This window comes from Brassica napus, chromosome C6, assembly GCF_020379485.1.
Source record: "Brassica napus cultivar Da-Ae chromosome C6, Da-Ae, whole genome shotgun sequence".
NCBI classification, from domain to species: Eukaryota; Viridiplantae; Streptophyta; class Magnoliopsida; order Brassicales; family Brassicaceae; genus Brassica; species Brassica napus.
The window spans coordinates 31175527-31202998 of NC_063449.1; the positions used below are offsets into that span (position 1 = coordinate 31175527).

Consider the following 27472-nt stretch of genomic DNA (forward strand, 5'->3'; position numbering starts at 1 on the left):
TTTTAAATCATTTTGACCAGATTTGGATTTTCTGTTTTTTTCTTAAATTATAAGATTCACAAACTAATTACTTTTTTTTGGTAGCCGACGTCACATTGGTTTTATTGATTTTAAAATAAAAAACGTAGGGTTTTTGTTTTATTAATCTGTTCATCATCCTTTGGCTTTGTACTCTGATGAAACAGGAGCCGAGAGAGAGACGATATCTTCCAGTAAAATTTATTCTTTCTGGTTATCCGCTCAGTCCTTTCTAAAGCTTAATCTCGAGTGGTTACGCACGATAAGATTTTACTTTGGTACTGTTCTGTTCCTTCTTATTCGAGCCTTTACTGAAGCATTATATTTTTTTTTTTTTATTTTTGATTTTTTTTTCTCAAGCTATTCTGTAGAGTCGTGATGTGAAACGGTTAGGTTAGTTTGCAATCGAATATCTGCTTAGCATCCATGGAGAATCTTCGTTTAGAGATTTTGGTTCGATACCTCACATAGGTTTCTAGAACATTCAAAATGCCTATTTTGTCTACTGTTATACCTTTCGATCTTGCCATGTGAGTGTGACTAAACCCTTATATATTTGATTGCAGCTTAATCATCGCCAGCATCGATCTTGAATCACTCTTCTGTCTTTAAGTAGTTTCTGTAGTATTCAGCATGTTAGATTCGTGTTTCAGTTAGATCAAGTCGGAAGATTGTGTTGTTTGTAATGGATAAACCTAGACATCATCAGCAGCCTGGATACGAGACTGTTCCTCAACCTGATCAAGCGAGTGCTCGTTTTCGACCTCTCAATCCAAACGCTTCTGATGTTAAACCGGTGCATAACTACTCCATACAGACAGGGGAGGAATTTTCTCTCGAGTTTATGCGTGACCGGGTGGTTCCTCAGAGATCTTCCAACACTAATGGAGCTGCGGACACCAATACCACTTGTTATATGGAGCTTAGAGGTTTGCTAGGGATAAGTCACGCAGGTTCCGACTCTGCTTCAGATGTCTCCAGGCTCAGCGTTGCGGAGAATGACACGAGGGATTATGACAGAACCAACCCTTCGCTTCACGAGTTTGGTAATAAGCTTGGTCAATGTTCGATTAGCAAGGATAGAAGTCTAGGAAACTTGCATGGGTACGCAACTTCTTCAGCCTCTGGTAGTGTAACAGCAGCGAAGGTGAAGATTCTTTGCAGCTTTGGTGGGAAGATACTTCCACGCCCAGGCGATTCAAAGCTTAGGTACGTAGGGGGTGAGACGCACATTATTTCCGTGAGGAAGGACATATCTTGGCTGGCTCTTAAGCAAAAGATCCTTGAGATCTATTACCAAACTCATGTTGTCAAGTATCAGCTCCCTGGTGAAGATCTCGATGCGTTGGTGTCTGTATCATGTGAAGAGGATCTCCAGAATATGTTTGAAGAGTATCATGAGATGGAAAACCGTGGGGGCTCTCAAAAGCTTAGGATGTTTCTCTTCTCTATCAACGATCTGGATGATGATGCTCTTTTGGGGGTTAATAGAAATGATGGCGACTCTGAGTTTCAGTATGTTGTAGCTGTGAATGGTATGGACGTTGGATTAGGAAGGAACTCAAACAACCTTCATGGGCGAGATAGCTCTTCAGCAAACAACTTAGCTGAGCTTGCTGTGCGGAACACCGAGGGTGTCAATAACATTAATGGAGATGTTGTTGGAGTTAGCGCACCGCAGTTGATGGCAAATGGCTTCCAACAGGCCTCTGGTCAACAGGCCGAGTCTATTCCACCAAGCTCATCGCTTCATTATTCTCAATCTATTCCACCCAATGCTGCATTTCAGTTGCAGCAACCTGTCCCGCCAAGTTCTGCTCTTCATTATTCCCAGTCCATTCCTCCGAGTTCCTCTATTCAGTATCCCCAATCTATTACTCCAGACTCCTCATTTCAGTATCCCCAATCCATCACTCCAGACTCTTCTTTTCAGTATCCACAGTCCATCACACCAGGGTCTGCCAGCTCCTATGGAATGTTCCCTCCGTATTACAGGCATGTGGTTCAGCATGGAGAAAGAGAGCGGTTTCCTTTGTATGCTCACAATTCTAATTACTCCGGTATGACGGAAACTACCGGTTCCATACCGTTCCAAGAGCATGTCAATCAGCAAAGTGGCTGGTCCGAAGGGTATTTGTACCCTGGCACTACACCACAAAGCACGCAGGCCATAGTAGAGGAGCAAAAGGTATCACCTGATACGAAAGCTCATGAGCATGCTGAGACTGAAAACCGTAAAACTTTGGCAAAGGATCACCAGAGTCCACCTCAGTTAGATGATGTTGAGGTGAGGAATCACAATCAGGCTCGGGAGGTGTCAGCAGCAACAGCTACACCTAGCCAGGAGGCACATTTACTTCCTCCTCGAGGAGACACACGGCAGAACGCTCCTGCAAAGCCTGCTACTTACCGTGATGCTGTCATTGCTGGGCAGGTTCCTCCATCTGGTAGTGAAGATCAGCTTTCAACTTCAACTGGTACCTGTGGTCATGTTCATAACGAGTCAAATCTAATTGATCTGAACTATCCGGAGCCTGTGCAGCCTCCACCGAGGGTGTATCGCTCAGAGAGAATACCTCGTGAACAGTTGGAATTGCTAAATCGTTTGTCGAAATCTGATGACTCGCTAGGCTCTCAGTTCCTAATGTCTCAGTCACAAACGAGCAATGCACAGCAAGATGGTGCAAAAGAAGCAGTTGGAAAGTCACATGAAGATTCCCAAACTGTTAATGGTGATGCTACCCACCAGAAGCATAAAAATGTTGAGACAGTCTTTGGAAATGATACGTTGGACTCCGAGCACCTGCGTAAATTTGCAAATCCTGATGATGCAAACAAGAACAGAATAGTCAATGGGACAGGTACTGTGACTGATGTTTCCAACTCGAGCCATGTAAACGCAGGCAGGGGTCATGTTATCCCTGAAGATCAAGCTTCCACTCGCCGTTCTGATTCTCTGCAGGGAGATATTCTGATCGATATCAATGACCGATTTCCTCGTGACTTCCTTTCTGAAATATTCTCAAAAGCAATCTCAGAGGATACATCGTCTGTCCATCCATATCCTCACGATGGAGCTGCTGTTAGCATGAATGTGCAGAATCATGATCCTAAAAATTGGTCGTATTCTCAGCAGCTGGCTGAACAACAGTTTATCCAAAGAGATGCTGCGAGTGTTGACCAATCTGATTCTCACTTTCCATCTGACATCAAAGATGGTGGCAGATTGCATCACGTCACGCCATTGAGTAGAGATGTTATTTCAACAAACCTGGCGGATCCTCAGTTGACTTTAGGTCGAGATTATGGGGATGGTTTTTCTGAAAGGAACGGCGGTGGCACTAGCACTATTCTCCCTACTCCGGAGGATGATCAGATGAAGGTCACAGAGAGCGAAGAATTTGGTGCTATGGTGGAGAACCTGAGGATGCCAGATTCTGAACCAAAGGTACGGGTTAAATAACAGCATTTTTATTTATTATGTAATCATCAAAACACAAGTTTTACTAATGAGGATGGGAACTTCTAGGATGAAAAGACAGAAACAAGGCATGCTGCGGTTCCTCCACTTGGATCAGAGTCTAACTACGATGGCTTGCAGGTATGATCTATCCCCCCTGTGCTTCTACTAAGTTGTTTTTAATGTTTTACTTACGTATTTTATAATAAACTCTTAAATATCATCAGATCATTAAGAATGAAGATCTTGAGGAGTTGAAAGAGCTTGGTTCTGGTACTTTTGGAACGGTGTATCATGGAAAGTGGAGAGGATCAGATGTCGCTATCAAGAGGATCAAGAAGAGCTGCTTTGCTGGGCGGTCATCAGAGCAAGAGAGATTGGTGAGTTGTTTGCAGATCATGTCGCATGCATTTTTCTTTTTGGCGATGCCTACAATTCATGGCAAATTTTGTTCTCCACGTTACTCTGGTTAATGTATAACTGATTTTCTGCAGACTGGTGAATTCTGGGGGGAGGCTGATATTCTTTCAAAACTCCATCACCCGAATGTGGTAGCATTTTATGGTGTTGTAAAAGACGGGCCTGGGGGGACATTGGCCACCGTGACAGAGTACATGGTTGATGGTTCTCTAAGGCATGTTCTGGTCCGCAGAGACAGGTAAAGTTATGCATACTAGGTCTTCTGATATCAGTTTGATGTGTTCATTTAACTTATGCACTCTTCTCTTCTGTTTACATGACCAGGCATCTTGATCGTCGTAAGAGACTAATCATTGCCATGGATGCTGCGTTTGGAATGGAATATTTGCACTCCAAAAATATTGTTCACTTCGATTTGAAATGTGACAATCTACTTGTGAACTTAAAAGATCCTTCTCGTCCAATCTGCAAGGTACCACGATCCTTCTGTAGAAATTTTCACGTTTTTAAGATGACGTTACAACAAATCAGATTAAGATCCACATGCTAATCCACCTCAGGTTGGTGACTTTGGTTTGTCAAAAATCAAGAGAAATACATTGGTATCTGGTGGTGTACGTGGAACCTTACCATGGATGGCACCAGAGCTTCTAAATGGAAGCAGCAGCAAAGTTTCAGAAAAGGTAACATTCATGTCCAATAGCTACTTTGACTTCAAGAATCATGAGTCGCTTATTTTTCCTTTTAAGAATTATTTGAGATATAGTATATGGTTAGTTTCTTGAAAAGATGATCTTGTGATATTGCATGGCCTCATAAGTATATTCTGATTGAGAATGCAAACAAACTATGAGATCTCTGATAGGGTTTAATCCTTCATTTTGTTGTCTTTTAACCCGCAGGTTGATGTTTTCTCTTTTGGTATTGTTCTGTGGGAGATTTTGACCGGAGAGGAACCATATGCCAATATGCACTATGGGGCCATAATAGGTGCCATGCCTGTTTCACTTTTTCATTCATGTTCGGAATGAGATTTGAATGGATGATGACTTTGATTGTGAAAAATGCAGGTGGGATAGTGAACAACACACTGAGACCAACCATACCGGTCTTCTGTGACGATGAATGGAGAACACTGATGGAGGAGTGTTGGGCGCCAAACCCAACGGCAAGACCATCTTTCACAGAGATAGCTGGGCGCTTACGAGTGATGTCATCTGCAGCGACTTCGACCCAATCCAAGCCACCAACTCACAGAGCTTCCAGATGAGAGAATCCTTGCTCTTCATTATGTGCAGTGAAAAAGTCGAAGTTTACAATTCTTTGTATTTTTTTCTTCACTTTATATACTTCAGTGTTTGGGGTTTTAGGAGAGAGATATTTCTCGACTCCTTTGATATCTTTGAAAAAAAAAACTAGAAAAATATGAAAAATAAATTTATATCATTATTTTGTCTCTGTTTAATACACCACTGTTTTAACTTCACCAGTAACCATATTACAATAGTATCAGATACAGACAGAAGCAGAGTACAAAACTTTGCTAAATGTTCTCTATATGTTTGGACAATATGGTTTATGAGAGGGCCCATCTTTGTGGTGACAGGAGAAGAGTAAAAGCTTCTTCTAGCATCTGTGGAGTGGTGCAGGACGTAAATCAATTGGCTGATAGCTCACCCGATCCTTGGGAGGCAAAGGTTCCTCCTGAAATGTTTTTTTTTTCCAAATTATAAACATTGATGTCAGATTACGTTTCTAGACTTCATTTGGAATCTAGAAGTTTATGAATAAACAATGAGCTTACTTCGTCTGCGTTTATCTGGAATGGTTTCACAAAATCCTCAAACATTAAAGGAGAAAGACTCTTCATCTTCTCTTCAACTTCCTACAATATGAAAGACAAACTTCCTAGTCTGAGAGTATCTGTGTACAGAATAATATTAAATTCACTTTCATACCAATCCAGTTATCCTTGATCGTTCCAGCAACTCTCCTGTGATCAAATCCAGAATGTGTCTGTTTGCTCTCAGAGCATTCATCGCAAGTTCTTCAGTTTCCTCAATATACTGTGTCAGCAACCATTATATATCTCAAGCTTTGCCACATGGGAGACAATGAATAAGATTTGGTATGCTGAGTCAAATAAAGAGTAAGTTACCCTTGTCAACTCGCGAGTGAATAGCTCGGATACTTCAATAGACATATCTGCCGGCATTACATGAGGATGGTCCCACTGAAATTTATCATGAAGCAGAGTAAAACACTATGAACTACTGAGAATGTCAATGCACATGGGAAAGTACTAGTCTGTGATGAATGGATGTACTCTGTATTTAATCAGCTCGCCGTCTGGATTATCTGGTAAATCCACCATTCCAATCTTTTTTACCAGTTGAGTGAGACCCAATTTTGTATTTTGGGGGCTAATCACCATTTCCCTGGCAATCTGGAAACAAAATATCAGATTCACATTTAAATATGGACTAAAATTCACAACTACACCACAACTTTGAAGATATGTTCAGTTACATAGATGTTATTTGCTACAGGGTTGATGATTTAATCAGAAGACATATAAAAGATAAGACTGAACTTACTTTTGTTATCTTCTCCAAGTCATCTTTTCCTCCATCAGTGAAATCATCTCCAAAAACCACACGTTCAGCACAGCGTCCACCATGAGCTACCACCATTTGCATCTTCATATAACCAAATGTCGTATAACCTTGGTCCACCATGTCTTCCCGTGGATAGAACACTGAAACAGCAGTTTCCTGTAAAATTCAAGAGAAGAGCTGTTGATTTAATCCATTCTAACACTGCGTTGACAACAATTTATAATAACTGAACAAAGAGGTTTTGAAACGTACCTTGCCACCAGGAAGGAGCTGCGAAAATGCATGCCAGTCAAACCGAGGAAACAAATGAGCCAATACTATATGACCAGCCTCATGAACAGCCAGGAGTCTCTTCTTTTCATAAGATACCTAATGTTACATCAAAATCCAATAGTAAGGCTAAGGACCTTCTAGCTCTATGGTATAGTATGATTTGAGATAAATAGTACAAAGGATGTCAATACGAACACTTTGTTCACATTTCTGTTGCTCTTCCTCTGTGAGAAGTACGCCCATACCCTCGAGTAATTGTTTATCTAGCACATCAACAATGTCTTGCTGATATATATACGAACGTCCCTTCCTTACCTGAGAAATTGAGTTAGGATCGTTCTCTAAGTATTGTAAAGTTCTGTTGGGAAATTGAGATACAGACACGAATATGACATACCGACATTATAGCAGCTTCATTAACAAGATTCCGGATATCTGCCCCAGAGAATCCAACTGTCCGGAAAACAAGCTGCAGGTAGAAAAGAGGGGAAGAGTATTTATGAGTGAGCAAACACCTATCTATCGGGATTACAAATTAGTAGGAATAAAGGGCTTGCCTTCCCAAAGTCTATATCTTCAGCAAGGTTCTTCCCGGCGCTGTGAACTCCAAATATTTGCACCCTTTGCTTTGCATCAGGCAAACCAATATACAGCCGACGGTCAATACGTCCAGAGCGGACAAACTCAAGGTCGAGTTCATCAGGTCTATTGGTAGCGCAGATAAATATCACAGCTTGTCTCAGAGAAAACCTATCAATGCCTGTCTTTTCCTTCCTGCGTGTGGTACAATTTAAAGGCATAAGAACCTTAATGCATATCTCATAAACCTCTTAGAAAGTGGGGAAGGGACCCAAGGAATAATAAATCATAAATAAAAATAACATCCATCTCATTAGAACTTCTGAACAAGTGCAGAGTCTTACTCTCCATCGAGCTGTGCAATTAAAGCTTCAAAAGTTGCTCGTCTTCGTGGATCTTTCCTAGCATGCCTACCAGCAATGGCATCAATTTCATCCACAAACACAAAAGCAGGTGCCTGGAGATAATGTATAATATCAGAACCATAATTATAGTATGAGTAGAAGACAACTGTACCAAATAAGGGCTTACATTTCGTCTCGCCACTGAAAACATCTCATTGATCTTTGCAGCACCACTTTTTTCACTATCTGTGAACTCCGCACCAGACGCAAATACAAATGGCAGTCCACTTTCCTTTGCCAGTGTTCGCGCAAAAAGTGTTTTCCCTGTCCCAGGAGGTCCAGAAAGAAGCACACCCTGGCTCAAAAACCGAAAACAGAATGAGAATTTGAGCCTAGATCAAACCATTAATCACATGTCAGTGTGGGTCAAGATGTAATTTACCCTGACAAAAGGCACGTCTTTCTCATAGTATTGCATTGGGTTCCCCATGTAGATCATTAGCTCATCAAGAAGATCCCAAACATCACCGCCTAGCACCACTTCCTTATACATTGATTTTGTCTCACTGACATCTCCAACCGGCTGGATGAAAATTACAACTTATCAATAGACGTGTGAATAAGTTTGAAGAAGGTCATACAACAAAGAGGCAAAAAGGTTATTGTTCTTGAGTGTGTGATGATTACCAGTATAAAATTTTCCGCATAAGCCATATCAAACAGCTGATTATACTTCTTGTATAGAAACCGCTTTGATGTGATGAGGAGAAGCATGGCAGATTCTCTTATAAACCATAGAATTAGTATCCCAGGCAGAAGTGCAATGAACACTTTCATGAAGTAGTGGATCTGCCTTTTCTGAAGGAGATCCACCTCAACTCCAGAGTTAGAAATAGTCTCAAACAAGTATGGATCTAATGGAATGTCAACCTAGAAAAAGAATAATACAGAATGGTGAATGTACATCCTTCAGTTTTAATACATGCAGTTAGGTTTTTTATTTACTTACAATATATTCTAGAGGGAAACCTTCTTTCATCGTCACATACAATCTCTTTAGATCTTCCGTGAAGACAACAGCTGCAACCTGTTAAAACACACACACACAGTGATATCAACATAAGCTCAAGAACAAAGAAGTCAAAAGATATATCATCCTATACCGCTCACAATCCCAAATCTGAACAAGAGTATAGATTAGAGTTATACCTCGGAAGAATCAAGCTTCTGGAGAAAATAGGTATAAGGAAGCTTAGGGCGATAACGCCACCATCTCTTTGATATCCAGAGAGCTCTAGTTCCCTCAGTTTCAGAGGTCTTTTCAACAACATCTTTGCAAAGACTTTTCTCAACCTCTTCCATATCAAATTCAACAACATACTTGGCCCTTGAGGAGTTTAACTGCTCTGATAACTTTTCCCTTTCCAACATCTCCTTCCAGGTTGCAAGCCTTTCCTGCCATGTACCTACACTGCCTCCAACTTCACCTATCATACAAAGATACAACAAAGAGAGGTTAGATGGTTAAAAGCAAGCTTACCAATGCCTCCGTCTAAAATGTATATGCACTAACCAGAGACACCCAAATCACGGCTTAGTTTCTTCTTTGCCTCTGTCTGAATCCTCGCATTTCTGTCAATGATTTTTTTGAGAGACCCCTCTGTTGTCTCCAGATCATCATCCCATGCGTTTTCTCCAACATAGGAACTATCGTGGACAAGTGTTCCATCAGGCGCTTCAATGAACCTTTTTAGTTTCAAGCCTTTAGGTGTTGTCTTCCTCCACATATTTCTCTTAAACCTGAAACGCTAGGAAAATAAATATCAGGACATAGACATCCCAGCAAGTCGTCCACTAAACACAATTCTTCCCACTCTTGATGCTTTAGATGCATTTATAGCTCAGTTAATAAATAACAAATGGAAACTGAGGATTAGGAAGCACGCACTTATCTATATTGTCAGGAGATGGCTCGGGGATCAAAGCCTCCATAAAAGACTCAGTTAACTCTCTTCTTTCTCGTTCTATCCGGGGAGCTTGGACGGCAACATAAACTCGTTGACAAGAAAATAACAGCGCAAAAGCATATATCATCAGTGCAGCAACTCGTCTACCGTCCCAATACTTGATGTCCTGATACAAAAACATCTCCTCTCGTTAAGAAACTACAGGTAGTACTTAAAGATTAACAAGCTGAACAGCTTACCTTCCAGTGTTCCCACTTGTTCCAATCAATAAACGAAGGCACTATCTCAGTCCTAAAGCGAGTCAACTCGCCCTGGCCCTTCTTCACGATATCCTTAACTCGACCCACATACTCATCAACTCTCGCACCTGCTTCTTCCGGGTCAAACCCAGTTTCCTTCTTCACAGACTTTCCAATCTTCTCCCCGATCCGCTCCACGCCAACACGGAGAGACTGCGTCAACCTCACCCACGAGAACCCTCCACCGTTATTAGACGAAGACCCATTACTACTTTCAGACGCGTAGACGCGAAAGATTGGATTTTTCCTCGTAACTCGGTGTCCATACTTTGCGGGAAACCGAACAAGACCGAAACTTTTAGGTCTTTTGAGCAAGTTCGTCGGCGAAGAGATAAGAGGGTTCGGTTTATACGGAATCGCAATCTCCATTGAAAGAAATCTCAAGTTCAATTGAACAAAACCAGAAACATTTGGGGATTTTCCCCGTTAACGAGCTCTTTCCGTCTGCTGAAACAACGGAAGAAAACCAAACACAGCGTCGTGTCGCCGGCAAATCTTGCGCTTCTCTCCGGTGCAGGAGGTTTATCTACTAACAGTGTGTTTAGTTCGAAAGAAGAAAGACGACGCTCGACTAAAACAGGCTCGAGCCTTTAATAGGTCCATTAATATCTCTCGGCCCAATATATGGAAATGTAATTACAAGTGGAATAGGCTCATTAAGATCTCTCGGCCCATTGTATATGACACGTAGACGGCCGTGGAGCCCAAGGAGAGAGATAAAGGCAAAACCGTAATTAAAAACGTAATCGTCACGGGCCCACCAGTTTTTTTTGGGTGTTCTCCACGCTGCTTTTATAAATAAACAGTATCGTCTTCTCGAAAGATCCACCAACTCCTTTTATCTCTGCCACTGCATCAGCGTCGATCGTCTCTCTTTGCATCACTCATGTGAGTATATTCTCTAGCTTATGCTCTTTTAACACTCTCATCGAATCGATTTTGCGCCATATGCTCTAGATCTTTTGTACCGTTTTGTTTGATTTCTCGGTCAGTCTCATTATTCGCGTTGTGCATCGTGCAGTGTTTTCATCTGTTCATCTACTATGGCGACGAAGAGAAACGTTGGAACGTTGAAGGAAGCTGATCTGAAGGGAAAGAGCGTGTTCGTGAGAGTTGATCTCAACGTCCCTTTGGATGATAACTCTAACATCACTGATGACACCAGGATTCGCGCCGCTGTTCCCACCATCAAGTACTTGATGGGAAACGGATCTAGAGTTGTTCTCTGCAGTCACTTGGTATGTCATCTCGTTTTTTGATCTGATCTGGTTTATTAGCTCGTTTGTTTTTTTTTATTACAGAGCTTGCTTATTTGATCGGTTTCATATGTAGATGTGGCTTTCGTAGTTCGTGTCTTGTGTGAATCATTTGTTTAAGTAGAGTCGCTCTCCTTGGAACATCTATATTCAGTTAACTGTTTTTTTTCACCCCATGCACAACCTTATCTGTTTTGGTCTGATCTGTTTTATTACTCAGCTTTGTTACTTGATCGGTCTGTATATGTAGATGTTTTCGTTTTATTACATGATAGTTGATGCTTGTGTGAATCATTTGTTTAAATGATGCCGGCTGCATTTGCATGTTTTTCTAATTGCTCTTTGAACATTGATAATCAGTTATGTTATGTCTTAGCAGTGCTTGTTACTTACACTGAGTTCCTTTTTGTAACTGTTGGATGTCTCTGATATGAATTATATGTTTCAGGGTCGCCCAAAAGGTGTTACCCCTAAGTTCAGCTTAAAGCCTCTTGTGCCGAGGTTGTCTGAGCTTCTTGGGATTGAGGTTGTAATGGCAAATGACTCTATTGGTGAGGAAGTCCAGAAACTAGTTGCAGCACTACCTGAAGGAGGTGTTCTTCTCTTGGAGAATGTGAGGTTCTATAAGGAAGAAGAAAAGAATGACCCTGAATTCGCAAAGAAGCTCGCTGCCCTTGCTGATCTCTATGTCAACGATGCTTTCGGAACTGCTCATAGAGCTCATGCTTCCACCGAGGGAGTTGCCAAATACTTGAAGCCTTCTGTCGCCGGTTTCCTCATGCAGAAGGAGCTTGATTACCTTGTCGGAGCTGTAGCAAACCCCAAGAAGCCTTTTGCCGCCATTGTTGGAGGTTCAAAGGTTTCAACGAAGATTGGTGTCATTGAGTCGCTCTTGTCCACCGTTGACATTCTCCTGCTCGGTGGAGGTATGATTTATACTTTCTATAAGGCGCAAGGACACGCGGTCGGATCTTCCCTTTTGGAAGAGGACAAGCTTGACTTGGCCAGGTCACTCATGGAGAAGGCCCAAGACAAAGGTGTCTCTCTTTTACTCCCAACCGATGTGGTTATTGCTGACAAGTTCGCTCCTGATGCTAACAGCAAGGTAACAACAGTTTGTGTCTGAACAAAAAAAAAAACATGTGTGTTTGATCTTAGTCTGTTAAAAAAGCTGAGACACTTGTGAACTCTTTGCAGATAGTGCCGGCCACGGCAATCCCAGATGGCTGGATGGGACTCGATATTGGTCCAGACTCAATCAAGACATTCAGCGAAGCTCTGGACACAACCAAGACCATCATCTGGAATGGTCCCATGGGTGTTTTTGAATTTGAAAAGTTTGCAGCTGGAACTGAGGTACGAGCAACTAATACTGTTACTTTAAATTCATCGTATATAAACATTTATCGCCACATATCACATTACCACCAACACTTATCACCCAAATCACATAAACATAAGTTTCATCGAACGTCGTGTAACTTCAACATGTTTGTTAATTGAAGAAACTACCCCAACTTAACTACACCTGATCTATTGTCTTGTTTAATCACCAGGCCGTAGCAAAGCAGCTGGCGGAGCTGAGCGGAAAGGGAGTGACCACAATCATAGGAGGAGGTGACTCTGTAGCTGCCGTTGAAAAGGTTGGTTTGGCGGACAAGATGAGTCACATCTCTACCGGAGGCGGTGCAAGTTTGGAGCTTCTAGAGGGAAAGCCACTCCCAGGAGTCCTCGCTCTCGACGACGCTTGAGAATCTTTAAGTTCCTGCACATCTCTCTTGTGTTATTTATTATACAATCGTGTACCAAGTCGTCTGGTTTTCTTGTAGTCTGATTTTTGTTGCTTTAGCTGCTCGTTGATTGTTGTTTGTTATATGATTGTCTATCACACTGTTGGCTGTCTGAATCTCTGGATTCGTTTCAAAATGATTGAATCTCCCTGATGAGAGAAAAATTCATCAATTTGTTTGTTCATAACAGAAAAAGAAATCACCTGGTTATGAATGTTTGTTCCCCTCTTTTGATTCTCCATTCTGTATTAGATATTGCTTGGATCACAAGCTTGGACCATGAACCAGATTGAACAATTGATAAATGATGTTGATGAGATTATATGGTCCGCTGTCGGTTTTGAAAAGTTTTATTAAGCTGACATAACGATGTGGAAAAGCTTTTCTGAAACCCCGGCCCAGATCTTTCTGACGTGGCATCACCCGCTTTTGGCAACACAGCTAGTATAAGGGGATCAGATATTTAGGTTTTTGAAGGAAACATAGGAGATTTTCCCGGAAAAAGAGATGAAGAAGAAAACAAACTTTTACAATTTTCTGATTATTTTTTTCTAACCGACTTCTATATACTATTGATGACGTGGTCTGTTGACGTGTCCCTTTTCCTATATCATCGTCTCTCTTTGCATCTACTCATGCGAGTGTAATCTCTAGCTTGTGCTCTTAGAATCTCATCTAATCGCTTTCGACTAAGACTCGCGTCAATCTCTTACCCGGCGGTGTGCGTTTTGCAGTATTATATACTATGGCGACGAAGAGAAGCGTAGGAACATTGAAGGAAGCTGATCTGAAGGGAAAGAGCGTGTTCGTGAGTGTTGATCTCAGCGTTCCTTTGGATGATAACTCCAACATCACTGATGACACTAGGATCCGCGCCGCTGTTCCCACCATCAAGTACTTGATGGTTAACGGATCTAGGGTTCTTCTCTGCAGTCACTTGGTATGTCTTCTCGTTTATTATCTCGTTCGTTTGGTTTTATTACACAGCTTTTTCAAACATATGGTAGTTTATACCTTGTGTGAATCATTTGTTTTAAGTAGTGTGTTGCTCTCTTTGGAACATTGATATTCAGTTTATCTGTTTTCTCACCTCTTTGTACAAACTTATATGTTTTTTATCTGATCTATTTTATTAGCTCGTTTGGTTTTATTACAGAGCTTTTGTTAGTAGATCGGTCTGTATATGTGTCTTCGCTGTATTACATGATAGTTTGTGCCTTGTGTGAATCATTTTTTTTTTTAAAAATAGAGTCGCTCTCTTTTCAATGGATGATGCTGGCTGCATTTGCATGCAGGGCCGGGCCTGAAGCTAATCGAGCATTAGCTTCAGTGCCGATAGTGTTAAAAAGAATTTATGGACCAATTACATTAAATGTCTGATAGTTCTGTTGGCAAAATTTGGTTGTTCCATCGGCAAGATGCAAATGAGTTCTAATCTGATTAAAAATATTAAAAAATCAAAAAACAATAAAAAGAGTCAGAAGAATATCCCGCATGTCAACTTCATAAAACTCCTTTTAAAAACTCTGCGTACTGGGACGGATCCGGATATCCGGAAAATGCAGGGTATAGGTTTGGGACGAATCCGGATATCCGGAAAATTCAGGGCATCCTGATCCGTAAAAATAATTAAAAATAATATTTGTTTTTACAAAAATACCAATTTTTATAATATAATACATAAATTAAATATTTATAAATATATGTATATATGTCTATAATATTGTAAAAACTAAAATATAATATTATAAGATTAATTCATGTATAAATATTAATATATCAAATATAAATATTAATGAAATTTAAAAATTTAATGTGTTTTAAAAATACGGATCCGGATATCCGGACCTAAAAATTAAGATATTCGGATTCAGATTCGGTTTAGACGGATCCAAGATTTTACTATCCATATTCGGATCCGGACACCCCGGATATCCTATTTTCGGAGCGGATCTCAGATCGAATCCGGATTTCGGACAATAACTTTTGGTACAAAATACAAAAATTAAATAAAAAATAAAATCAGTATCAAAATATTAATGCTTTTATCATTAAGAACTTGATGTAGGTTCTTTGCCACTGGAGGTGCTCTAAAGTTCTGTTGGAACAGTGTAATCAGTTATGTTATGTCTGAGCAGTGCGTGCTACGTGCGTTAAGTTTCCTTTTTAGTAACTGTTTGATGTCTCTGATCTCAGTTTTATGTTTCAGGGTCGCCGTGTTACCCCTAAGTTTAGCTTAAAGATTCTTGTGCCGAGATTGTCTGAGCTTCTTGGTGTTGAGGTTTGTGCTCTTTGTTCCTCTATGCGTTCAAGTTTCATGAACAACAGCTGTGAGTTACATTTGCTGGGTTAATAGGTTGTGATGGCAAATAACTCTATTGGTGAGGAAGTCCAGAAACTAGTTGCAGCACTACCTGAAGGAGGTGTTCTTCTCTTGGAGAACGTGAGGTTCTACAAGGAAGAAGAAAAGAATGACCCTGAATTCGCAAAGAAGCTTGCTGCCCTTGCTGATCTCTATGTCAACGATGCTTTCGGAACTGCTCATAGAGCTCATGCTTCCACCGAGGGAGTTGCCAAATACTTGAAGCCTTCTGTCGCCGGTTTCCTCATGCAGAAGGTGTTGGACCCAAATATGACCCTCAGGTGAGGTACCGATAAGCGTGAGCTAGCATGTGGGTTGCGATAAGCCCATCATAACAAAGGGAGCTGAAAGCCGAGCTGGCGACTGGACCTGGGAGACATCATAGCAGAGGTCACGACAGAAAGTGAGCTAACACCTTAAGAGACTCGGTCAAGAGGAGCCTAAAGCGAGTTCCGTAATTGAAGCCGAATATCTCGGAGAACAGTTGAAGGGTTGCCAACGAAAACTAGACTATATAAAGACGGAGAAGATAAAAGACAAGCCATCTCTTTTCCATATATCAACTTTTGTACTAGATTAAAAGCATTACGTATTCTTTAGTAATCATCTCAAGATACATTCCTTTGTATTCATCATCTTTCAACTCATCAATAAAATCGTATTCATTCTTCAAGTTTATTTACGGGATTCAGCCCACGATTCTCATTCATCTCTCTTGACCTAACCTAAATCTAAGAAGTGAAACCTTGTCTCTCACAATTGGCGCCGTCTGTGGGGACAAATAATCGAATCCCTTTCTCTAAAGCTTAAAGGATGAATCCATTAGACGGAACGAATCCATCTAACCCCGATCAATCGAACCAGAGCAATAGCTCACCGAATCGCACTGCTCCGGGGGCAAATAACCCGAGAGCCTCCGGAGGGACCAACTCTGGGTCCTCAGCCCTCAATAACCCATCGCATCAATCCGCTCCGAACCAAACGGAAGATCAGCTTTCTGAGATCCGTCGGATGATGCTCCAGTTAGTGGACAAAGCTCAAGAGACCGAGCGAACGGTGCAACAGTTAGCCGAACGGCAGCAACAGTTCGAAGAGATAACCAGATCTCAATCCGCAACGACCCAACCGTCCGTCCACCAGGGAAGAGGAGTCACTTTCCATGAACGGTTAGCTGACCCTTCCTTCCCTAGAGAGCGCCTGAACTTCTCCCCTGATAGCCCAGGTGCAGAAGGGCAGGAACCTGCTTTCCAAACGCCTCGCGCTAGGACAGCTCCTGCGTTTACCCCTCCTATCACCAGCACCATGGGGAGCAATGTAGCTACAACTAGCTCCATGCCTGATCGAAACACCGGTGGGAGCACCCGTTTGCCTCCACCGCCACCTCCTTCCGGGTCTGGAGCAGGAACCAACATACCGTCCGGGGCCAGAACATCAGCTTCAGTGTTTCAAGCTAGGGTTTCAACCCCAAGCACAGACGAATACCAAAGGACGGATGCTGATCCTGCAGCTCTCCGCACTAACCTCGCTCGGAGCCTAAGGACCAATGAGCGACCTATTTCGCCAGCTAGCTGGGAAGACGACCGAGCTCGGTCTCACCAGGAACCTGCTCGCCGAGTATCTGATAATGACCCAAATGTCCTTCCCTTCGAGGGACCTGACGCAATTCGCAGGTACATGGAGCGAACCCACGCAGCTCTCCAGAAATTGGGAGCTCAAGTTCACAAGGTAACGAGCTCAGCTCCCGAAATCGAGAGCTTAATTGAGGAGACTCGTGGAACTCCGTTCACCGATAGAATTGCCAACTCTTACATAAGAGATACTCGAAAAATTAAGATTCCTGAATACGATGGGAACGCAGACCCAAAGGCCTATTTAAGAGCCTTCCGATTAGCTATCGTTAAAGCTCACTTCACAAAGGAAGAGTGTGATGCAGGATATTGCAGAACATTTGCCGAAAACCTGATCGGAACAGCTCTCGAATGGTTCTCCAGCCTCGAGCCGAACTCTATAGACAGTTTCGATCAATTGGCTAACGCCTTTATGAAGCAATATTCAACTCACATCCTGAAACAAGCGTCTGAGGCTGACCTCTGGAAGATCAGACAAGGACTGGGAGACTCACTGCGAGTCTACATCGAAAAGTTCAGAGCAGTAAGAACTAAACTCTCGAATCCCAACGATCAGGTAGCCATTGAGGCTCTTAGGAGAGGTCTCTGGTATAAATCAGGTTTCTTCTCGGAGCTAACGCTAAATCCCCCTCCAACTATCGATGACGCCCTCCATAAGGCCTCTAGATACATTACCTTGGAGGAGGAAATGGCAGCATTAGATAAGCTCCACAGAAAACCCCAGAGTCACCCGAAAGGCGAAGCCTCCGATGGAAAGGGACCTCACAAAAGAGGTAGCTCCCGAAATAATCAGACCCAGGGAGAACATTCTTACGTAGTCGAGGAAGACAAGGAAGAAAAACCTGTCGCCGCGACAGCTAAAGCCCCCTGGTCCAAAGGTTATGACGAGAGCAAACATTGCTCTTACCACGATCGAAAGGGACATTCAACCGAAGAATGTTGGGACCTCCAACGACAACTGGCTGCTAAATTCGCAGCCGGAGAAATAAAAGATGTGGACCTCAAAAAGCCACAACCTTATCAGAAGAGAGGTCCCAGAGATAGCTCTCCAAAACGCGAGAGGTCACCTGAAAAAGAAACAGACTCACCACCCCCAGCTCCCAAAAAGAGAGTCGATATGATCCTTGGAAAGTTTCCACAAGGAAAAAGCCTACAAATCGAGGCCCTCTTGAGTAAACCACCTCCCCAATCGAGCCCTGGCTCAAGGATCGATTACATCCTTGGAGGGTCCGATGTGTGTCAAGACTCCGTTAACTCTATTAAAAGTCACGTACGGAAAGCTGTGTCAAACACTCAGTCCAAACCGACCAAGCCTGAGTCTAACACTAAGATCTCTTTCTGGGAGAGTGAGACATTAGACCTCGATAGACCTCATGACGATGCCCTTGTCATAACATTAAATATAGCAGGGTACGAGGTACCTAAGCTCATGATCGACACCGGAAGCTCCGTCGATCTTATTTTCTACAACGCACTAAAGGGAATGGAAATAGACGACTACGAAATTGTCGACCAGAAATCCAACCTCGTAGGTTTCTCAGGTGAAACAGCCACCTCATTGGGAACAATTAAGCTCCCAATTATAGCTGGCGGAGTCATGAAAATGACCAACTTCATAGTTGTCGACAAACCATCCCCTTTCCACGCAATCCTCGGAAGGCCTTGGATTCATAAGATGAAAGCAGTAGCTTCAACTTATCACCAATGCGTGAAATTTCCAACAACCAACGGAATAGCTACCATACACGGTAGCCAAAAGATTTCAAGGATCTGTTACCTGGGAGGATTCGAGATCATAAAAGAATCCCCCCAATAGCAATTACAGATCCAGGAGAGTCGCGAAATGCAACGAAATATCCGAGGTCCCCCTAAGAACCTCACCGAAAAAGTTAGCATCGACGACTCAAATCCTGAGAAACAGGTGAGCATCGGATCCGAGCTACCTCTCGAAACCAAAAAGGAGCTCGTCGAATTCCTAAAACAGAATATCAAAACCTTTGCATGGACCACCAGCGACATGAAAGGCATAGATGCAAATGTCACCACTCATAAGCTCAATGTAGACCCTACTTTTAAACCGATCAAACAGAAACGTCGTAAGCTAGGTCTAGAAAAAGCCCAAGCTGTCAACGACGAGGTCGATCGACTAACAAAGGCCGGGTCCATCCGAGAGGTACAATACCCCGATTGGCTAGCTAACCCAGTGGTAGTAAAAAAGAAGAATGGGAAATGGAGAATCTGTGTAGACTTCACCGATTTAAACAAAGCCTGTCCTAAGGACAGCTTCCCGTTACCTCATATCGATCGTTTGGTCGAAGCAACGGCTGGACACCAGCTCTTGTCCTTTATGGATGCCTTTTCAGGATATAACCAGATTATGATGGATCCTGAGGATCAAGAGAAAACCGCATTCATAACTGAACGAGGAACCTATTGTTACAAGGTCATGCCGTTTGGTTTGAAAAACGCGGGAGCTACCTATCAAAGGTTAGTAAATAAAATGTTCGCTGGACAACTCGGAAAAACCATGGAAGTCTACATCGACGACATGTTAGTCAAATCCTCAAAGGGGGAGGACCACATCTCCCATCTAAGAGAATGTTTCGAAATCCTCAACAAATACGACATGAAGCTAAACCCAGCTAAGTGTACCTTCGGAGTACCTTCCGGCGAATTCCTAGGTTACCTCGTAACCGAAAGAGGCATCGAAGCCAACCCGAAACAAATAGCGACATTCCTGGAAATGCCATCACCTAAAACGACCAGAGAGGTACAAAGATTGACCGGACGGATCGCAGCACTAAATCGATTCATCTCCAGGTCCACCGATAAATGCCTTCCATTCTATAAACTTCTGAAAAATAATAAGAAGTTCTTATGGGATGAAAAGTGCGAAGAAGCCTTCAAACAGCTGAAGGCTTACCTCTCGGAACCTCCGATACTATCCAAACCTGTAGTAGGAGAACCACTGTACCTGTACCTCGCCGTGTCGGCAGCTGCAGTCAGCGGAGTGCTAGTACGAGAGGAACAAAACGAACAGAGACCTGTCTATTATACTAGCAAAAGCTTAATAGACGCCGAGACGAGATATCCCACCATGGAAAAACTAGCCCTAGCAGTCGTGACAGCTGCCAGGAAGCTGCGACCTTATTTCCAATCGCACTCGATCATCGTAATGACCTCACAACCATTACGGACGATTCTGCATAGCCCTAGCCAATCCGGACGATTAGCAAAATGGGCTATAGAGCTCAGCGAGTACGACATCGAGTACAGACCCCGAGCAGCAGCAAAAGCTCAGGTCCTCGCCGATTTCGTTATTGAGCTAGCATCCGAACATCTAGACCAGGAAACAGAGGTTCCGAAATGGAGCCTATACGTGGACGGAGCCTCGTCAAGGCAAGGCTCCGGTGTCGGTTTAAGACTAACCTCCTCAGCCGGAGAAACCATCGAACAATCCTATAGACTTGGATTTAACGCTTCCAACAACGAGGCCGAGTACGAAGCACTAATCGCTGGATTAAAGCTCGCCCTGAGCCTCGGAATTCGGGAGCTAAACGCCTACAGCGACTCGCAGCTGGTAGCTAGCCAGTTTCACGGGGAATACGAAACAAGGGACGAAAGAATGGGGGCATACCTCGAGGTCGTCCTAAACCTCACAAAGCAGTTTGACAAGTTCGAGCTAACGAGGATCCCACGAGGGGAGAACTCCTCAGCAGACGCGCTCGCCGCATTAGCTTCCACATCCGACCCTCTCGTAAAACGAATTATACCCGTGGAAGGAATCGAGAAGCCAAGTATCGACATAGCTACCAAGGCTGAGATGGATAGCAAACCAAAGGAAAAAATAGAGGATAACAGCCTCCCGACGGTAGCTACCCAAGTTTTCACGACATTCTGGTTCCCGAAAACTAGAACACGCAGCTTTAGAAAGCACACCTCCAGGAAAGCAACCCAGAACCCGGAAAACAACGACAAAAGTGAAGGTACTCACCGAAGTTCAGACTCCCTAGAGCCTAACTCTACGAGTACCTCCGGGGGCACCATCCAGACCTCGGAGCCACTTGTCTATAAAGTCCAAACAAGAAGCCGCACCGCTCTTAAAAACGCATCTAGGAACGCTACACAAACCACAGGGGATAACGAGGAAATTGGAGATATTCCTCAGAACCCAGAACCTACTCCAACGAATATCTCCGGGGGCACCACGGCACCAGGTCCCGAACAGGAATCTCCCTCCTCTCTTCACAACAAAGTTGTAGGGAGAGAAGACTGGAGAATACCGATCATGGATTACATCCTAGAGGGAAAATACCGATCATGGATCACGGCCTAGTAGCTATGAAACTCATGAAGGAAATGCACGACGGTTCCTGTGGAAACCATTCCGGAGGCAGAGCCTTAGCCATCCGAATAAAAAGACAAGGCTACTTCTGGCCTACCATTATCGCAGACTGTGAGGTCTACTCCTCATCGTGCGACAAATGCCAAAGGCATGCACCGATCATACACCAACCAGCGGAAAAGCTGTCTAACATATCAGCCCCCTACCCATTCATGAGGTGGTCTATGGACATTATAGGTCCATTAGTACCTTCAGGGAAAGGAAAGAAGTTACTAAACCTCCTGGTCCTAACCGACTACTTCACGAAATGGATTGAAGCTGAAGCTTTCCAACAAATAAACAGATTCGAGGTCGAAGGATTTGTTTGGAAAAACATCGTATGCAGGCATGGCGTCCCATACGAAATCGTAACCGACAATGGAGGACAGTTCATATCCCACGACTTCAAAAGTTTCTGCGATAAATGGAACATCCGCCTCACCTTCTCATCACCTCGGCGACCTCAAGGGAACGGACAGGCGGAGGCTGCCAACAAATCAGTTTTAGCAAACCTCAAGAAACGCCTAGGAGCCCAAAAGGAGCTTTGGTCGGAAAAACTACCCGAAGTACTATGGGCCTGCCGAACCACCCCACGAAAAGCTACAGAGGAAACTCCCTTCTCCTTAGCTTATGGGATGGAAGCTGTCGTCCCAGCAGAAACCACCGCAGGTAGCCTCAGACGGGAGCTCTGCACCTCAAATCCCGCAGCTAATAACCAGCTCCTGATGGATAGCCTCGACTTGATCGAGGAAAGACGAGACCAAGCCTTGCTTCGCATTCAAAATTATCAGCAAGCAATGGCACGACACTACAATTCCAAAGTAAGGCCCCGACAGTTCGCCGTAGGGGACCTAGTGCTTAGGAAAGTGTTCGAAGGAACAAAGGAACCGGGAGCTGGAAAGTTAGGAACCAACTGGGAAGGACCCTACCGAATTATCCACATAGTACGACCCGGAGTTTACAAACTCCAGAAGGTACGAACCGGGGTACCTGAAATCCGATCGTGGAATGCCACGAACCTCAAAAGATACTATCATTAGGTACCTAAAACCCCTGAACTACGTTTGGCTTGATCCCTTGACTGGGTACGTAGGCAACTCCGTCATGAGTGCAGCCCCAACCTCTTCTCACCAACCTCCTCACCTAAGCCAAAGGGGCAGGTGTTACCAAGAACACTTAGCCTAAAAATAGTTACTGTGTAAATAATCTGAATCATGTATTCTCTGATATCTGATATTAATAAAACGATTGATTCAGTTTCATAAACATCAAAGGTCTTAAAACCCTCCAAGAAAATTTAGGTCCCCCTAAATCGGGACCTAAGCTCAACAATCTCGAATACATTCAGGTCCCTGAAAACCTGAACCTAAGGTCTTAAAATCCTTAATACACCCAAAGGTCTTAAAATCCTTAACATAAACCAAGGTCTTAAAATCCTTAACAATCAACAAGGTCTAAAATCCTTAACAACTGCTAAGGCCTAAAATCCTTAACAATCAACCAGGTCCTAAAATCCTAATCAAAACCAAAAGGTCTTGAAACCCTTATCAAAATCGAAAGGTCTTAAAATCCTAAAGAATCAGGAAAATCCCGAAATTCCTCAATTCCATCCGTTAAACTTCAAAGGCCTCGAAGTCCTTCGAATTAACTCAGGTCCCTATGAATCTAAATCCAGGTTCCTACGAACCTGAACAACCAGGTCCCAGAACCTTTCGAATCGGACTCAGGTCCCCGAGCTAAAATCAAGAACTTCTCTTTAAGGTTATCACGACCGAATATCCATTAAGCTAAATGCTTATCATAAATTAAGACTAAAGGTCCTAATCCGACTCAACGATGACAGCACACAACTCATCTGAGATTCGCAATCACTATGATTAAATGAAACGAGGTTAAGTTCAAAAACTTAAAACAGAAATAATAGCCACGATTTAAACATAAGAAAGGGTTTAAAAGCCTCCCCAGGCTATTGAAATCCAGCAAGTGTTAAGGTTTAAAGGCCTCCTCAGGCACTAAGTCATAATGCATAACGAAACAAAGCCCTTAGGCCGAAGTCTTAAAAACACAAAACATAAAGCTAAAAGAGCCGTAGCTCTCAATCTTCCTTCTCTTCCTGAATCGGATCACCAGCACCGGCAGGAACTCCCTCATCGACCACATTGCCATCACCTCCTATTGCTGCCTCGACTGGAGCTAAGTCAGGAGCCATCAAACCCAAATTAGAGCCATACTCCCCAGAAAAGGATGGATTAAACATGTTAATCTCGAAAGTACCTGAACTCTCCGAGATCTGGGGAAGAGGAAGCTTGCTGACCGAGAAGTCAGAGACTTGAGCCTTCTCATACGCAGTTGTCGCTTCTGGTAATAAGGCCACCAATTGGTTGTACTCCTCTTCAACGCTTTGGATCTTGTTGTTCAGCATATCCTTCAAGAGGTCGGCATTAGCTTGGAGCTCCTGAGCGTACACCAAGGCGTTGACCTCATCTTTCTTCCTAGCAAACTTCTCCTTAACACAGACCAGGATCTTGCCGTAAGCTTCGGCGACTTCTTTCTTCCCTTCCCTGACAGCCAGCTTGACTTCAGCTTCCTTGTTCTTCTGGCTATCCTGGGATGAGGCAATGAGCTCACGTACTTGATGCTCAGCTATCTTTCGAGCAGCCTCCAAATCATTGATCCTCCTGCTCTTCACCTGGATATCGAGCTTTTGACTCTCGATCTCTCCTTGCTGAGCATCGGCCTTCGAGCCTAGCCTCGTCACTTCGGCTTCGAGTTCAGAAATTCGAACCCGGGCTTGGTCAAGATCGGCTTTGGCTGCCTTAACCATCTCGGTAACCTCAGCAAGTTCACCAGCATTGGGGGCAGCACACAGAGCATTCTCAAACCTGAGCTGGGCCCTGTTAACAGCCCCAGCCAACTGCAATAAATCCAAAAAAAATATATATCATCGTCTCCAAAGAATGTAAACAAAGAACAGATAGAGATCACGTACCTGACCCATACAGTGGGCAATATCGAGATACTCATCTCGGTTAGTCAGGTCCTTGAGCGCTGGAAGGGGACATCCCACGCTCTTCAGGTGCCTCATTATCGCAGCTAGGCCCCAAGAGTCGTCCAGGATCGACCCAGGCTTCGAATGGGTAAAGCTCCACCCAACAGTCCCTCCTCTAGAGGACGAGGAAGAAGAACGGGTGGGAGCTCCGCCCTGATCGGTCCTGGGCCTCTTGTGTCTCGACGGCTCGACCTCAGAGGTACCCTTCGGAGCCTGGTAGTCAGCCTCCGGCACCTGGACCTCAGGGAGAGGAGCAGCATCCTGAGCTACAACCTCAGTTGGAGTAGTCTCGACAACAGGTTTGGATCCTCCGTCGTCCAAAACTTCCTTCATTGAGATAAGGAACGATCCTCCTTGGTTCCTGTCGCTTCCACGAGAAGCACTGGCAGCTTTAGAGGGGTTACCCCTAGAACGGAATGATGGTCGCAGAGTCATGTCACCTGGCTGAGACTTTTCAGTTCCCGAAGCACTAGCACCAGTTGAGATCGATACAACTGAATCGCCTGCCGAAACTGGAACAATGGAAATCCTTAAGTTTAAAAACTTCAAAGCGATAAAATCATTAAAAAGGTTCGAACAAGAACTTACTCTCAAGGTTCTCAGCAGGAATGGGATCTTGGAAAGAGGCGTTGTAGGTATCTGGGAATCTGGCTGCACTTATTCGAGAAGTGGTGTAGGCTACCCAGGTACAGGGACTCTGCTGCAACTTGCGGTATAGAGCCCTGGTGAGCTTGGTAGAGAGCTTCGGAGGATCTTCGATTTCTGCAAGTAAATCAGAGCAAAAAGGTTACTCGGCCATAAATGAATAAAACGGAAAAAGCATATCCCTAGAATTCCTAACCAGATGGATTAGTCCAAGTGACCCTAAGGTTCCGACCCACAGGAACCGTCGAAGGATCAACTTTAACGTAAAAATACTTCTTCCTCCAGTCATCATCACTACTAGAGAATCTGAAGATAACATGATTGGGACGACTAGGGAGGTAGTAGGTCCCGGTACCACCCTCCTTAGAGGCGCTTTCCTTCAGGGAAAAGAGGCTCATAAGTTCGGTAAGACCGACGCTAACCCCCTCCTCTTTGGACCTAGTGATAAAGCCGTTTATCACCCGGATAACCGAGGGACAGAGTTGGGAAAGGGCTAACTGATAATGATCTAGTAGATCAAGCAGTAGGGTCGGAAGAGGAAATCTCAAGTGAGACTTGGAGATGTACTTCTCATGGCAACAGAACCAACCCTCCGGAGCGGTCTCGGGGGTTTCGTCGGAATTACAGGCACGGCCAAGCTCCTTTTGGCCGAGAGCTTGAACCATGAGGTTAACCACGTCTTGATTTTTCAGCAACGAAGGCGAGTGAGGACTGCTCCCACTAGAATCGTCTTTCTTCTTCCGTTTAGAAACTCTGGTCGCGATTGCCTCCCTGGCTGTCTTTTTCCCCTTCCTCATCTTGGCTCCGACTTCTTGCTTAACTTTCAGTAGTTTAGCTCCAGAAGCAGAGGGAGGCATCCCGGATTCCCCGGAACCTTCTTTCGGATGATCCATAGTATGGGAAGGTTAAGGAGAAAATCGATTGCAAGGTTTGGGAGAGAATTTGCAGAGAAAAGTAACGAGGAAGATAAAAAAATCGCAGTAAAATAAAGAGAGAGGAGAGAAGTTACCTTGAAAACCGAACGGAGGCGTGGAGAAAGTGGGAGGCTAGCAGTTAATGTTCACCGCTTTATATCCCATCACCTCTCGAGATTCGGAAAAGTCATTTCAAACCCTCTCCATCTGAACCGTAGATTCTGCCAAACGTAATAAAGACCGTTAGATCGAGTAAGCTGAATCTAAATAGGATAAGAACTAATCATTATCTTAACGAAAAGATAAGATCGATAGCTAGATTCTAGCTTCCGAGACAAAGGATTTTATTCGGAAGCTGGGGGCAACTGTTGGACCCGAATATGACCCTCAGGTGAGGTACCGATAAGCGTGAGCTAGCATGTGGGTTGCGATAAGCCCATCATAACAAAGGGAGCTGAAAGCCGAGCTGACGACTGGACCTGGGAGACATCATAGCAGAGGTCACGACAGAAAGTGAGCTAACACCTTAAGAGACTCGGTCAAGAGGAGCCTAAAGCGAGTTCCGTAATTGAAGCCGAATATCTCGGAGAACAGTTGAAGGGTTGCCAACGAAACCTAGACTATATAAAGACGGAGAAGATAAAAGACAAGCCATCTCTTTTCCATATATCAACTTTTGTACTAGATTAAAAGCATTACGTATTCTTTAGTAATCATCTCAAGATACATTCCTTTGTATTCATCATCTTTCAACTCATCAATAAAATCGTATTCATTCTTCAAGTTTATTTACGGGATTCAGCCCACGATTCTCATTCATCTCTCTTGACCTGACCTAAATCTAAGAAGTGAAACCTTGTCTCTCACAGAAGGAGCTTGATTACCTTGTCGGAGCTGTAGCAAACCCCAAGAAGCCTTTTGCCGCCATTGTTGGAGGTTCAAAGGTTTCAACGAAGATTGGTGTCATTGAGTCGCTCTTGTCCACCGTTGACATTCTCCTGCTCGGTGGAGGTATGATTTATACTTTCTACAAGGCGCAAGGACACGCGGTCGGATCTTCCCTTTTGGAAGAGGACAAGCTTGACTTGGCCAGGTCACTCATGGAGAAGGCCAAATCCAAAGGTGTCTCTCTTTTGCTCCCAACCGATGTGGTTATTGCTGACAAGTTCGCTCCTGATGCTAACAGCAAGGTAACAACAGTTTGTGTCTGAGCAAAAAAGACACTGTAGATGTCATCAGCATGCTGCATGCTGATGACATCTCTTGATACTGAATGATACTTGCATCAAAATGTTTTAAAAAAGCTTTTGTTTTTGTATTCCCTTCACCTCCCATTGTTCGTATTGTAAACACCTTTATTTGACACGCAAACTAAATATAATGAAAGCAGAAATATGAAGAAACTTTAAGAACACATTTCTCTTTTGTCGCAGTGGATAAACAGAGCTTTCACTACAAGAAAACAT

At 43.6% G+C, this 27472-nt stretch overlaps 5 protein-coding genes across 7 annotated transcripts; 3 read left to right on the forward strand and 2 right to left on the reverse strand.

Annotated features, from left to right (window-relative positions):
• The first annotated feature begins 42 nt into the window (after positions 1-42).
• Positions 43-5344, forward strand: LOC125588681. 2 transcript variants are annotated; one of them, XM_048760335.1, is made up of 9 exons: positions 43-296; positions 585-3466; positions 3548-3619; positions 3706-3858; positions 3973-4136; positions 4223-4370; positions 4459-4581; positions 4801-4888; positions 4969-5344. In XM_048760335.1, exons 2-9 carry the CDS (start codon positions 704-706, stop codon positions 5166-5168), a joined length of 3711 nt encoding a protein of 1236 aa, XP_048616292.1. In that variant the 5' UTR covers positions 43-296; positions 585-703; the 3' UTR covers positions 5169-5344. The 2 variants fall into 2 exon arrangements, with proteins under 2 accessions (XP_048616292.1, XP_048616293.1); XM_048760336.1 differs by lacking the exon at positions 43-296 and adding an exon at positions 320-489.
• LOC106405638 (ATP-dependent zinc metalloprotease FTSH 12, chloroplastic) lies at positions 5323-10535 on the reverse strand. Its single transcript, XM_013846156.3, has 19 exons — positions 9919-10535; positions 9661-9845; positions 9286-9512; positions 8922-9199; positions 8722-8799; positions 8400-8642; positions 8155-8295; positions 7900-8067; positions 7713-7825; positions 7347-7563; positions 7187-7258; positions 6985-7104; positions 6769-6885; positions 6496-6672; positions 6225-6344; positions 6057-6131; positions 5857-5964; positions 5703-5783; positions 5323-5602 (listed from the first exon to the last, which is right to left on the reverse strand). Exons 1-19 carry the CDS (start codon positions 10345-10347, stop codon positions 5525-5527), a joined length of 3027 nt encoding a protein of 1008 aa, XP_013701610.1. The 5' UTR covers positions 10348-10535; the 3' UTR covers positions 5323-5524.
• A 205-nt stretch (positions 10536-10740) lies between these two features.
• Positions 10741-13208, forward strand: LOC125588683 (phosphoglycerate kinase 3, cytosolic-like). Its single transcript, XM_048760340.1, has 5 exons — positions 10741-10866; positions 11000-11216; positions 11683-12339; positions 12432-12590; positions 12791-13208. Exons 2-5 carry the CDS (start codon positions 11022-11024, stop codon positions 12983-12985), a joined length of 1206 nt encoding a protein of 401 aa, XP_048616297.1. The 5' UTR covers positions 10741-10866; positions 11000-11021; the 3' UTR covers positions 12986-13208.
• Positions 13209-13754: 546 nt separating this feature from the next.
• On the forward strand, positions 13755-27232 carry LOC125575539 (phosphoglycerate kinase 3, cytosolic-like). The gene is made up of 4 exons (XM_048760341.1): positions 13755-13964; positions 15234-15305; positions 15381-15641; positions 26879-27232. Exons 1-4 carry the CDS (start codon positions 13770-13772, stop codon positions 27215-27217), a joined length of 867 nt encoding a protein of 288 aa, XP_048616298.1. The 5' UTR covers positions 13755-13769; the 3' UTR covers positions 27218-27232.
• LOC125588682 lies at positions 23305-25204 on the reverse strand. Of its 2 annotated transcripts, XM_048760338.1 has the most exons (4): positions 25036-25204; positions 24388-24959; positions 23673-24312; positions 23305-23591 (listed from the first exon to the last, which is right to left on the reverse strand). In XM_048760338.1, exons 2-4 carry the CDS (start codon positions 24880-24882, stop codon positions 23494-23496), a joined length of 1233 nt encoding a protein of 410 aa, XP_048616295.1. In that variant the 5' UTR covers positions 24883-24959; positions 25036-25204; the 3' UTR covers positions 23305-23493. The 2 variants fall into 2 exon arrangements, with proteins under 2 accessions (XP_048616295.1, XP_048616296.1); XM_048760339.1 differs by lacking the exon at positions 25036-25204 and having other exon boundaries at positions 23305-23585; positions 24388-24891.
• Positions 27233-27472: the final 240 nt, after the last annotated feature.